The sequence below is a fragment of the Fundulus heteroclitus genome, chromosome 16, assembly GCF_011125445.2.
Source record: "Fundulus heteroclitus isolate FHET01 chromosome 16, MU-UCD_Fhet_4.1, whole genome shotgun sequence".
NCBI classification, from domain to species: domain Eukaryota; kingdom Metazoa; phylum Chordata; class Actinopteri; order Cyprinodontiformes; family Fundulidae; genus Fundulus; species Fundulus heteroclitus.
The window spans coordinates 14,505,573-14,520,195 of NC_046376.1; the positions used below are offsets into that span (position 1 = coordinate 14,505,573).

The window sequence follows — 14,623 nt, forward strand, 5'->3', positions numbered from 1 at the left end:
GCCTTTCACAGCACAGTGATCCTGGTGTTTTGTTACCTAGCAGGACGTGGAAATGAACCCAAAGCAACAAAAAAAAAAAAAAAAAAGATTTTCAGTGCTGATAGGGACATGCCCAAACCGGTGGGTCAGGTCTATATGTCATTCTGAAAGATACGATAGATACATGCACCAGACAATGGAAACTAGACTGCCTTTATACGTTTTTCGTCTAAAATGCAGATATTAATACGTGAAAGCATTAAAGATACAAACACACTCTTTACCAGCTGAACAATGTCGTCATAATCTCGCTTTTAATGAAAACGCATCCTCCCATTATCTCCTATAATTAACCACTTTGTAAATAAAACCTAATCATGTCCTGCACGGCCATATCTGCTCCTCTGTCTGTGCTCCTTTTGTTTGATCTGCTAATTGCACCTGTATGGTGTCCTATGACCAGCCAAAAAGCTCTGTTTATGGTTATCAATCAACCAACTTACACAAGTCGTAGCAGCTTGGGGCCTTGGTGGGGCGCCAGCATCCCATTGGCTGGACAGCAGTGAGGCGGAACAGAGATGAGTGACAGTTAACAAGGAAGCGGTGGCGAGGGGGGAGCAGGGGACCCGGAGTACTGACAAGTTAACAACCTCTGCCTTTATCTCAACAGGGCGGATGCCCTCCAATGCAACCGCTTATTTGTCGTCGTCGAACGTGTTCCTGGGCAGGCTGACGTGTTTTCAGGTTGATTATATATCCAAACAAGTTTATAAAGACAATATGTAAAACAGATATGAACCTTTACGAATAAGCAATTAAAAGCCTGGGGAGATGCATGTTTCAAACTGGAAGTTGGTCATGATTTTAAGGCTTCAATTAACGTTTTATTTAAAGGGAAGGATTACTCGCAAAAAAAAAGCAATGTTATGGCATTAACACGGTCCAAGAAATCAGCATCTTGGACCATCTGAAACCTAAACATTCCAGGCACATACTTTTGTGCTTTATAACTTGGGTTACTTTGCTGTGCTTTTTTCTGAAAAGTGAAAATGGACAGTGAATGAGCAGCAAGCAGGAATGCGACCAGCTGAGGCTTCTCTGCCTCTCCAGAAAGGGGCCCCGATGTGCCGCTACCTGCCCATGCACATCTGTCCGCTCTCCGTCTTCCTCTCAATGGCACCCTCGCCTTAGATCATCTCCTCTTCCTCCACGCTTGAGTTGCGCTTGGATCGCATGGAGGAAAAATGCAGAGCGGCTCTCGCCTCTCTTCTCTCTGGCGCTTTGATGTTTCAAGTGTGATTGCCCTTGGATTGTGGCCGCTTTCCCTTGAAGGTTTTGACATGAAAAGCAGGCTGGGCTCTCAGGTTTATCCCATGGTCAGTGATCCAGGACTAAAACAATCAACCTGCTCACTCTGGGATACTATTACCAGGGAGAGTGAGGCACCAGCCATAGGGGCCTTCTCAGCCATGAAATACACTTTTTGTCCAAGTTACAAACACATTTGAGCTGTGTTGATTGAATTATACCAATTCTTGCTCCGACTAATAGATTTCTTTGTGCACACGTTTGACACAAATGCAGCTTCAAGAAAGAGTGAGAGAGTTCAATGCAGATATGTTTGCAGAGAGTTGGACAAAATTATCCAATATTTGTAATGAATTAAAAAGAAATGAGAGCAGTGATTGCAGTTGAGATTGACCCAATCAGATAAGTATAATGTGACACATCATTAACAGCGGAGGCATAAGTGACAACCCTCAAGCCTCACTTATACTTTCATTAAATATTGAGTATGTGCTCATTGCTGCTCCAGCCTGAAAATTACACCACACAGATAAATTCCCATGACAGCGGCACTGACGATAATCATCCATCTTTGCGTGACATTTGGCAGAATGCTTGTTTTATGAGCTGAAGTACAATAGTAGTGGATGAGAAAGAATAATAATATGCATTGTTCGCGACCGCCGTTATATCAGATCTGATTACAGTGAGGGCAGATAGTTAATCCACTTCAGCCATGCCTGTCAGTGGGAAAAAGATGACAAATAGCCCACATAATTTAATTACGTTTTCTGTTTTGCCTTCACTTTTTAAGGATAAAATCCCCTTTAAAAAGCTTTTAACAATAAAAAAAGCCTTTTGTGGATATTTTGATCTTTTATCAAATATAAATTAATTTCTCTAAGGCTTAGAGTCTGAGCAATCAATAGCTCTTTCACTGCTGTAAGTTGTGGTCATTCAGTGGCAACATTGAAGGTTTTTCTAAAAGTCAGCCCCTCCTGAGTTTATCAGTCTGTTAATGATCGTTTTTTTTTTCCCACTTACTGACCAGGAAGTGGAGTTTATAACTATGGCTGACAACGGCTGTCAATAAAATGCTACTTGAAATCCTTACTGAGCTTTTTGGTCAGCAATAAATGGGGAAACACAAAAAGGTTTTTTGAATTTTGGGATGTTTTTGAGCGCTATCCTTGATGTGTCCAATATGTGGAAAAGCTAAGTAAGTGAATGACAACTTTGATTTGGGATGCTTTTGAAACGCAAGTTATAATGATAATTTTTCTGCATCTATCCAATAAAATTTTATTTATGTAGTGCCAATTCACAACATGTCATCTCAAGGCACTTTACAAAGTCCAATTCAATCAGAAAGATTGGTGAAAACGTTTCCTATCTAAGGAAACCCAGCAGATTGCATCAAGTCTTGACAAGCAGCATTTACTCCTCCTGAAAGAGCGTAGAGCCACAGGTACAGTTGTCTGCGTTGTCAATGGCTTTGCAGCAATCCCTCATTCTGAGCATGCATGAAGCGACAGTGGAGAGGAAAACTCTCCTTTAACAGAAAGAAACCTGCAACAGAACCAGGTTCAGTGTGAATGGTCATCTGCCTCGACTGACTGGGGATTAGAGCAGACAGAGCAGAGACACAAAAAGCACAGAAGCACACATTGATCCAGGAATCCTTTTTGTATTATATGGTAATGGCAGATTATCTGCCTCCTTGGGTGGTATCCCAGCTAACAGAACGCCAGACCAGGTGTACCTACTATGAAGAGAAAAAAGACAGAGAACATAAGGTTGAAAGTTGAAATAACAACTAACAATGTAAATTGGAGAGCAGTAGGAGAACTCAGCAGAGTGAGAAAAATAGACCCCAATGTCCTCCAGCAGCATAACTACAGAGTTAGCTCGAGGTAACCTAAGCTGCTTAAAACTAAGCTTTATATTAAAAAAAGGAAAATTATAAGCCTCGTCTTAAAAGTAGACAGGGTGTCAGCCTCACGGACCAAAACCTGGGAGTTGGTTCCACAGGAGAGGAGCCTGATAGCTAAAGGATCTGCCTCCCATTCTACTTTTAGAGACTCTAGGAACAACCAGCAGACCTGCAGTCTGAGAGTGAAGTGCTCTGTTAGGAACATACGGGGCAATCAGATCTCTGTTATGGAGCTTCATTAATAAAGGCTTTATATGTGAGGAGAATTTTAAATTATATTATTGATTTAGCAAAAAGCTAAAATAGGAGAAATATGATCTCTCTTGTTAATTTTCATCGGAACTCTTGCTGCAGTATTTTGGATCAATTTAAGGCTTTGAACTGCATAATTGTGAACTTCCTGATAGTAAAGAATTACAATAGTCCAGCCTTGAAGTAACCGATGCATGGACTAGTTTTTCAGCATCATTCCTGAACAGAATATTTGTAATTTTGGCAATATTCTGGAGGTGAAAAAAGGAAACCTGTTTAATATGGGATTTAAATTAGATGTCTTGGTCAAAAATAACACCACGGTTTTGTAACTTTATTATCAAAGGCCAATATAATGCTGTCCAGATTAAGTGATTTATTAAGAAGTTTATTTTTAAGGACTCTGGTCCAAATATTATAATTTCTGTCTTGTCAGAATTTAAAAGCAGAAATTTGAAAGTCATCCAGGTCTTGATGTCATCAAGGCATGCCTTTAGTTGAAGTAATCGATTGGATTTGTCGGGATTTATAATGGAAATTAATTCCATGCGGTCTGATACTTTTACCAATTGGAAGCATATATAGTAAAGAGAATTGGCCCAAGTACTGAACCCTGCGGTACACCACAAGTGACCCTAGAGTTTGAAGAATATGTATTATTAACATGAACAAACTGGAATCTGTCCGACAGATAAGATTTAAACCAGCCTAATGCTTTTCCCTTAATCCCTACAGCAAGTTCAAGTCTTTCTAGGAGAATATTGTGATCAACTGTGTCAAATGCAGCCTTGAGATCTAACAGGACAAGTACAGACACAAGTCCAGTATCCGAGGCCATGAGAATATCATTAGTGCCATTCACCAGAGGTGTTTTGGTCTTTAAATAGGTCATTACTTTATAAATGTTCACATACTTGAGTAACAACTACTTTCTCAAGAATATTAGATAGGAAAAGATTAAATATAGGTCTGTAATTTATTAAGTCATCTTGATCAAGAGATAGTTTCTTAAGTAAAGGTTTAATAACAGCTACTTTAAAAGCCTGTGGTACATATCCATCTAATAAGGATCAATCAGAAGGAATACTTCCTTAAATAACTTGGTTGGGATTGGGTCTAACATACAAGTTGAAGGTTTAGACAAAGCTAAAATTTTAGATAACCCAGGAAGCTCTGAACAGTCCAGATACCGATCAGGTTCTAAAGATGCCTCCAACACTGCCTCACTTATTGACAATGAGGTAATCATGTCGTAGCTTGAACATCTGTTAAGTTAATTGTCAGGTTTGGCATATCAACTCAGAATGAGATTTCAGTATTCTGGTAGGTTATGAACCTATGTTTGTATTCCCTCAAAGGGATATAGTTTAAAAATCTTATAAAACACAATATTCCTTAAAGACCTGACATTTGCAGAATGTATAAGCTGCCTAAAATAGGTTTAAAATAAAACGGTAAAAATCTTTTTTTTTATTCATCAGTTTATTTGATGAGTTCTTGATTATTTATTTGCCATCAGTTTGAATTTTTTCGCTCCCTTCTTTATCTGTAATATATAATAGTAACACATTACTATTTTCTTTATCGTAAATCATGTCACACGAAAATCTAATAAACAACTGATGCCTTTTTACTGATTACTTTAAATGACAACGCTTTACTCTCTGAATTTCAGGTGGATCATTTTCCAAGTTTGCGATGCATGAAGGCAAGTTTAGACCTGTCCATTTTAAGCTAGAAGACCAGTGAGGGGGACATGGCCAACCCCCAGTATCATGCACATTCTGCAGGTGACTGTAAGTGATTTCATGACTGCCATTCTAGCAACTTATCCAGAGAGCAGAAATACCAACAAAGCCAGGCATTAGCAGTTAACAATCTTATCTTAATGCCTCCCTAAGTTATCAACAAGGAGGTCTTTTGAGCAACAACTGCCAGAACCTCCCCCTCTGACTTTTGTCAATTTTGTCCCCGACTTTCCAGCTCAATGGGCATTAAAGGATTCAGGCATAGACAAACAAAATAGTTTATGAGGCGTCTTTCACTCAAACCGGAAATCCCTGCCATTTCTCAAGGTTCAGGGACGAACAGGCACAGTTATTTAATAAATCAGTCGCACCTCAAGCAAGACACTTTGTCTCCTAAAAGAAGAAAAACGGAGCCTTAAGAAATGCACAGAAAGTATGAGTTTGATTTTTCCACAAATTGAATACCATGGTACCGGATAAATGCTAAAAAGCCTCTCAGCCCCACCCATCTCAGCTTTTAGTTTTAACCAAAGACTCGAAGAAACACAAATTGCTCTGTGGCTTATTTCCTCCACCGAGGCATCCGTTTAGTGTTTGAACAGGTGCAGATGAAAGGGCCACACAGGTGACAGTTTCAAGCTTTCTGCTGCGTACTGAGGACCGACCATCCTGTGACTCACCTGAGCTCTGACCAGCTGCATTTCTGATCAAAGCCACCTCAAGTTGCCTGTTTTATTGGTGACAACACAGACAGCTGGATGTTCCCAGCACCATCTGAGGTGACGAGCAGCCAGCGAGGTGTGTTGTTGGCTGATTTGTCTCTCTGGATTAATTGACACACCTGGGTTTAATTCAAACAGACAGAGCTCATCGTCTCATCAGAGATCCGTCAGCGCTAAGCTGCAGCTGTCTTGCTCGACGATGAAAAAAAAGTGTTAATAATCTTCCTGTCCTGACTGTTAATGTGTTGAGGTGTATACTGACATGGAAAATCCTTCAAGTGTTAGGCAATGCTTTATTACAAATAAAAAACTTCTTTATGCCAGTTGAGTAATTATCAAAACTCAGTTTTGTTCCTTTTGATCAGTTTGAATACTTTTTTTTTTTTTTTTGCAAAAACTGCCAATGCACCACACTTTAAATAAAAATGTTTGATGCAATTGAACAAAGCCAATTAATCTGATCATCATTACGTTAACTATCGAACCAGGAAAGAGATATTACACCAGTATGAAGAAAGAAAAAAAAACAGTCATATCTGAGAAAAACTGTCAAAAGGAATTTATATGCCAGCTCTGCCAGACTCAACAACTGTACTCAGGCAGGTGAAAAAGGCAACCATAGCATGTAATATTCTTATGAGAGAAAAGTCGACCAATATCACGACACGCACACTGACGAGAAACATTTATTTTAAATCTTCTTTTTTTGTGTGTTGAAGTTGCATAACGGCTGGGTGGTTGTGTTGCCTCATGGCAAGAAGGTCCAGGGTTTGAATTCCCACCTTAGGTTTTGTTTCTGTGTGGAGTTTGGCTAATTGCATGTTCTCCCAGTGAAATGTGTGGTACAGCACAGAAACATGACTGATGGCTCATCTGGTCACTCCAAATTGCCCTCAGGTATGAATGCGTCGTCTCTGTGTTGCCCAGTGATTGGCTGGCGACCCATGGGTGTACCCCGCCTGTTGCCCAATGACCGCCGGAGATTGACACAAGCAACTCTGCGAGAGTATGGACAATGGGTGGGTGCTGTTTTACTGTTTGTTTTTTTAATCATTGTTATGAAAATTCATTCTTTACGCTTGTATTAATTTTGGAAGCGTCAATGAATTTTACCGACTTGCGTGTGTTTTGTAGACCATCGTGTTTTGGCAGAAGATGTCTACATTCCTTTGCAAGGACGTTCCATGGCATGAAATTTTCACGAGGAACATTGAGTTTCCTTGACATCATCATTTGAGCAACCGCTTTTAGTAATTGATTTAGCGTTTCGATGAGGGAGACATGGCTTTCTGCCCAGAACGGTACTATCTAGGTAGCAAAATATAAATATTTGTTTGCAAGTTGCTTCTTTTGTGAATGCATTGAATAAAAATGACTGCCTCTGTGTGGTGTGCAGAGCATGTTTACAGAAAACATAATGTCCCATTGGCTATATCTGTGTTTTCTAAGGGTGTATTCACACCTGCCACTTTTGGTCTGCTTTAAACGGACCAGAGTTCATTTCCCTCCTTTGTCCGGACTTTTTTTTGCAGGTGTGAATACACTCAAGCGAACCCTGGTTCAGACCAAACAACTGGTCGAGGTGGTCTTGGTCCACATCCAAATGGACTCTGGTGTGGTATGCTTCTAGTGTGAATACAAGACGGCTTAGATCCGAACCAACTACAGAAAACATACGTTTCTTTGGACTTAACAAGCATGGATACCAGTGAACCAATTACTCAAAATCTATCTGATCTTCTGTTCCTACTGCCAGCATGCTGTGGGATTCCTTCAGCTCGCAGGATGCTTTCTACGATGCACTTCCAAAATTAGAAATAAAATGAGCTGCTCTTGCCGCTCACAATCAGCTGTAATAACGGCACAAATATGTGTAACAGAGGTGCTGGATACAGTGTTTCCATGGTAGTTTTTGTCCATTTCCAGATCTGTGCTACGTCCCGCCCAAGTGATTTCTGTTCAATGGGAGCAACGGTTGTCAGATGTGTGGCTCTGTTATAAGTTATAGTTCACTCGCAAAAAGTACAATGTGACAGCAAACCACACCAAACAAAACAAAATAAAACAAAATAAAATAAAATGTAAAAAAAGTTAGCTTTTTATCCAGACCAAACAAGCGGCCCAAAGGACTTTCCAGGGGTGAATACAACCCGAGGAACCTTGGCTGCATTTCGTAATCAGACCAAGACCTTTCTTATTTAGACTTAAATATATTCTATAGATTTTAGCTTTATAAAACCTTTATTCTGAATATGAAAATACACTGAAAGTTATCCTTTTCAGCACTCACTTGGTATTAGGACTCAGATTGAGACTAGTGTAAAATCACAATATTAGACTGGTTAAACAAGGACTAAATGTTTTAATAATGACACTGACTTATGCTTTTAAACTGAGTTTGTTATTTAGGAAATCTATACATGTGAGAAGTGGGTTCTTATTTATTTTTTTCAAGAAAGATTATATAATTCTATGTTATCTAATATTTCTCATATTATTTCCACTCTCAATATTAGATCAATGTGTTTTGGATCTTGAATCGTGTAAACATTGGAAGAGGCTGAGGGCAGTGTGTGATTATGTTTTGTGTAGAAGCACGCAAAAATGGGGGCTTGCCCATGGCCCCATTTGTGCAAGTATCGTCCCTGCATGTATGCATTTGAAATCTATGAAGTGCCAAGAATTGTAATAATATCAGCAGTTACTATAGAAGCTGATCATTTTGAAAGAGAAGATCACCTAAATTGACACAAATACAACATAAAAGTTTGTGAGTGCCAAAAAAAATAAATAAAAAAAATGCATATGAATTAAGATGAAAAGGTCCAGAACATCCAGGATAATAGCATGAAGTAAAAGCTGCTAACAATCTCAAAGGTTTGTTACCCAGTGTGTTTACCTTGGGACGTGTTTTTCAGGGTCTGCAGCTCTGCTGTTTGCTTTCATTCCACAGAACTGAGCAACGGTTTTCATGACTTCTCTGTTGCAGTGGTTTGTTCTTCATGGTTCTTGACAACCTCTAAACCGGCCAGGTAATGGCTCAGATAGCTTCCCGGCTGATCACGCTGCGTTTGGTCTTACTCACCGACATTTCAGAAGCCAAAGATGTTTCAACCTGTCCCCGGTGAAGTCTGAGAAAGGAGAGATGTTCCGAGCATACGTTTTACGTCGGAAAAAGATTATATGTATGTATGTTGTTTGGAGAGCCGTGACAAATAAAGTAAGTACAGGTGGTGTAACGTTATTTGATGGAGGAAATTAAGGCTTTTTTAAAAAAAACACATTCCCATTAACTAAGTCCTGTTTTTTGTTTGGCTTGATATGACCAGGTAGGAGGGGGAAGCCAAGTTGAGACCACCTCCTACTCAAGGACTACCTTCACTTTTTAAGCAACACCTTCTACCTGTACTCAGTGGCTCAGCCACATTTAGCAGCAGAGCCTGCAGCAAATAGGATACATCTTTGCTGTTACACTTTTTTTTCCTCCGTGGGTGCTGGGATGCATGCCGCCACTAGGACAGCATCCCATTAGAAATCAACCTGGCCCTCATTTGCGGAGCGTCATCAAATATTGGACTCCTAATTGAGAGATCAGGATGTTTAGCCCAGGCCAAATGGTATCCACACTACTTCCCGCAGTTTTTCATTCACCAGCGGCTCACTTTTTCCCTGCATTTCCAGGCAGACTGAGCGCCCCACCTCAGTTTCTGTTTCCGGGGCCCTTTTTTAGCTACGAATCCCTGAGGAATTATCTCCAGCCAGAGCCCTGCAAAGAATCCTTGCTGCTGGCCACGCAGGCGGCTGGGATAGGGCCACTAGCGGAGAGCGAAGGTGAGTTCTGACTCCAGCTAATTTAGCCAATGTAATTCTGCTTCTATGGTTTTGGACTTGCTGGGATAGAGTGCAGCCAAACTGGTACTCGCAGCTTTTAAGACAGTCTGCGAGCATCAGTGTAAATGTTTACAAAAGACTGTCTAACAGCTCGTGACTAACAATCAATTATCAAGCAGTGTTAATGCGGGTCCGGTGATTGCTGCACTAATTATCCAATCCAGGGCCATTAGTTCCCCATCACCCGTTGGCAGTTGTCTAATTGGGGCTTGTCCCGTGCTTTCCAGATGAACAGAGGCCAGTGAAGCAACGGCGGGCACGAGCCAACTACAGCAGCTGGCAGCTGGAGGAGCTGGAGAAGGCTTTCAAAACGACCCACTATCCGGATGTCTTTATGAGGGAGGCCCTGGCCCTCAGACTGGACCTGATCGAGGCCAGAGTTCAGGTAGCTGGTGCTCTGAATTCCAGCTGGACTGTTTCACCGATCATACAGCTGGTGGAAACTTGTCAAGTCAGCCGGCAAATAAAGCCTTTTTTTATCCTGGCTTTCTCTTTTCCATCCCAACCATTCAGAATGAGGAGAAATAAATCCCTTCCATCTCTTCATTCACTCTACTTATTTTAGATTTAATCTAATCGTTCTTCAAGAATTTTAATTTTTATACCTGTGCGTCTCGAGTGAGATAGTACAGTCTTGCAAATTAGTATCCGGGGCAATGCATAATGTAACAGAGACACATTTTCCCAAGGTTAACACACTACTATGGTGTTTAACTTTATTTGTCCTGCATCTCCATATGGGCCATTTAACATTTATCTTTCTCTTGAAATAAAAAGCCTTCCTAACATGAAGCCATTCGGGGAAAAATCAGAAGCTCGTTAATGTGTGAGTGGGATTCATAAAATTTTAGTTTCTCCTCGTGAAACAAGTCTTCTGGCAAATTTGTGAAAAAAAAAGTTACTTTCAAATATACATTTTATATCCTATTCTATTATTATTTGTAACCTTATAAAAATTGTACATATTTAATTAGACATTTAACAAACTTTTAGAAATATACAAAATGTCTTTAATGGCAGTAATAATATATTTATTGCAAGAAATGAACTAGAGAACTTTAGAGGATGAGCATTTTTAAAAATCAGTGACATGCCATTGTCTTGTCAAAAAAAATTAGAAGTACTTTAAAAAAAAAAAAATCAAAGTTTTCCTCATAATTCATGGCTACCTGTATTTTTTTCTCTCATTTGTTTTAAGGTTTGGTTTCAAAACCGTCGAGCCAAGATGAGGCGGCAGCTAAAAATCCAGGGCCAGCTCGCCCGGCCCCTGCTGAAAAGAGAAGATGAGGTCTGTGAGCAGAGGAGTACAAACTTCACGCCGACAGAACGATCCAACAGCGAGGCCTGGGAGAGGCAACAGGAACGAGAGATCTTCCCATGGACAAAAGCTCCGGCTTCTGTGCTGGCCGTGCGGAAGCAGCCCGTGACCCTGAGAGGGAAGTGGGAGAGGCAGGAGGGGCCCAGCTCAGAGGAGCTGCGCTCCTGCAGCATCGCCAAGCTGCGGGCCAAAGCCAGAGAGCATGAGGCCGAGATCCACAGCACTGTAAACACGTCTGGCAGTGATTTACAGGCACAAACGCAGGAAACTGATGCCATTCTCAGTGACTAATCATGTTCCTTCTTCCTGTTTGTACCGATAAACTCTGGACTCAGTGTACAGGCGCTGGTTGAACTATGGGGAAACATTTCATAACTTAGCTTTAAAAAAAACTGACAAATGACTAAATAAATCCATGAATATCTTGACTATATATTTTTTTTAACCAAATTGCTTATCAGACATTTTTTGGTATGCAATATATGTTTGAAGTTGATTTTCTTTATTTTTAATTCATACCAAAATTGTTTTACCTCTTTTGAATTTCCACCAAAAATAACCTTTAAAGTTTAAAATCAGCAAACATTTGCTTGTGGAGATTTGAATGTATATATTTTTCTATTCCAGCATTTTTTTTCCCCCTTTTAGACAATCTAAAAAAAAACCAACACATTGAATGAATATTAAATGAAATGTAAATTCTAACTCCCTAAACTGAGGTGCCAGATCAAATAGTTTTCTATTATTTTGCATTCAGCAACTAAGGTGGGAGACTCTGATTGCTTTTCCGGCCTCCATTAAAATACAAAGGAATACAGCATAATAGAAGTTAATTGTGTGGCTTTCATTCTCACAATTAGTGTGGATGTGGCTGCATATAGGACAAAGTCATCTCTCTATTTTCTACATGCTTGTGATGAATAAAGAAATAAATGAAGAAATAATTGTAAATATTCAGTAAGATGTTAACTTTGTAGTAGCAAAACAAGCAAATCAGGCAAAATGTTAATATGAGGAGCCTATATGAGGGGACTACACCTGGCCTACTCTTTATGTCGCTACAGATTTTGTGAGTTTCCTGTAATGTACCAGCCAGGTTTAACAAGTCTGCTTTATTTAAGATACGGGGATTTTATCACCATTCATGTCTCTGAATGCAGTTGTCAGCGCATCTTAAATGTGATTGATGGTATGTTCACGGAACGCTCCACTATACCAGGGCTCTATCAGATAACAACGACAAATGACAAATGTTGACATCAGGGTACCGCTAAAATTGGATACAGTCAAGCTATTTCTATACAAGTTTACTAATGACATCCTTGACCTCTAAGGTTACAGTCACACACAGCCAGGATGTCTGCATGTAAGAACACGTTCCTCAGGAAAAGGTGGAAATAGCTAAAAAATGAAATCATGAATCCTGGTCCTTCTGTATACGTAAAATGCATGAAAACTGTTGATTTCTTTACTCAACTCAACTCAACTCAAACTTTATTTATAAAGCACATTTAAAACAACCAGGGTTGACCAAAGTGCTGTACAGAAATCACAGTTGCAGAGTATAAAATAAAAACTGAATGCTAAAATACATAAACACAATGCAAAAAGAAAAATTGAATGGAGATAAAACAAAATAAGGAGTTTCAAACTGATTTAGGTACTTCTTCCTGTCTTTAGAACAGTTTTAAAACACAGTTGTGACTCTATGAAGGATAATTAATTGTATTAACTAATAATTAACTAGGATAATTAACTGTAAACAAATGCAAAAATACATACCAATTTTTATGTATTTAAGAAACACAAATTGCATGTGACTTACTAGAATTACATACATATTAACCCTATTCTAAAAAAGTCATCCTCCAGATAGGATGAAATTATGAAGAAGAAAGAAAATTGGAATATGCTGAAGATGTTCTCCACTTATTCTAGTTAAAATCTTCTTTAAAGAGTCTATAAGCAAAGTTCTCAAACAGTGCAGTGAGACACTGCCCCCTTCTGGTGAGACACAAAAAATGGGATAGTTTGGACATTTCAATCTGCACTATCTACATTTATTTAAGACAAACCTATTAAATGACATTTCTTTTTTCTTTTTTTTTTTGTAATTTAAATGGGTTTGCTTCAGCAGCCATTGTTTGAGCGTGTAACAATAGACAATAACAGAGGAGTGGCTGTGACAGTTTGAATGAATGAGGTCAGTGTGGGTTGCTCACATTTCATAGACTTAAATTAAGCTGCGGTCTAATTACATCCCATGAATTAGAGGCCTGAACACTAAGTGACAGGATCCGAGGGTCAAATGTTACGTTCCTTAATGGGTCAGACCCTGCTTTTTTATTTAAGGTAATGTGGAAAGAGTTTGCGGTCATACTAACACCTTTTATACCATGTAGAATGTTTATACATTACGCATGTAGCATTATAACCGTGTTTCCTTACATATGAATTTTACAGCTGGATGAACTGTGAAATACTGACCTACTTGACAATAACTTGCCCCCCCCCCCCCCCCCCCCACAAAAAAAAGGAAAACCCCACAAAACACAAGTTTAATCTTCATGAAAATTGGTTGTTTTGTTCTGACGATAATTGTACATTATTTGTGAACATAATTTGGGGATCAACTAAATCTGAATGATCGTTAAAATGTGGTCATACAAATGAATGGCTTCTTGTTTCACTTATATAACACATGTATGCCAATTCTGTCCTTTTCTTTCTATGAAGACTGTACCTACGTTGTGTTTATAAATTGTGCAAACAAAGATCATGTGGTGTTCCTGAAGGCTCCATTCTCAGGATATTCCCACATTACCATACATATGCACGTATGGAAAAAGAGATAACTTAGCCTATGTGCATACGTTTCCAAACTGTGTCCGGACTTTTGGAGACACCTTCATCATTCAATGGCTATTTGGTGTTTTTCATTTTCTAAATTGTAGAAACATAGTGTAAAATTATGTTCATGTGAAATTGTAAAATAACTCAAAATCTTTTAGATGTTAGATAAATAGCCCCCCTTTGTTTTGATTACTGCTTCACACTTCTCTCGAGGTAGTCATGTGAAATGGTTTTCCAACAGAAGTTCCTAAAGTAATATAATTCATGTGATACATCATTGATTCACTGCCTTGGCTCCCAGTTTAACCATTGAGTTTAAAATATTGAGTTTAAAAACTTAAATACATTTCAGAGTTGCTTGTCATACGAACCATCTAGATCGCCCAGGTCATCAGAGACTTCTACTACTTCTACTTCTTAAAACTCTTGGCTTCTTTAAAAACAGAACTATTACAGTTCACTGCAGCAGGCCGAATCATGTTTATACCATCCAAGATGTTAACTTGTTTACAAAAAAACGTATTCTACTTTTTTTTTTAAATGTAATGCTTAAATCAGTTGTTCCTTTTTTGTCTTATAAAATAGTTTAAATGACCTTAAATATGAATGGTGATATATATATATATATATTTACATATAA

At 39.0% G+C, this 14,623-nt stretch overlaps 1 protein-coding gene across 1 annotated transcript; it reads left to right on the forward strand.

Annotated features, from left to right (window-relative positions):
* Positions 1-8,752: 8,752 nt before the first annotated feature.
* Positions 8,753-12,616, forward strand: si:dkey-43p13.5 (visual system homeobox 2). The gene is made up of 3 exons (XM_012850177.3): positions 8,753-9,752; positions 10,040-10,197; positions 11,011-12,616. Exons 1-3 carry the CDS (start codon positions 9,518-9,520, stop codon positions 11,419-11,421), a joined length of 804 nt encoding a protein of 267 aa, XP_012705631.2. The 5' UTR covers positions 8,753-9,517; the 3' UTR covers positions 11,422-12,616.
* Positions 12,617-14,623: the final 2,007 nt, after the last annotated feature.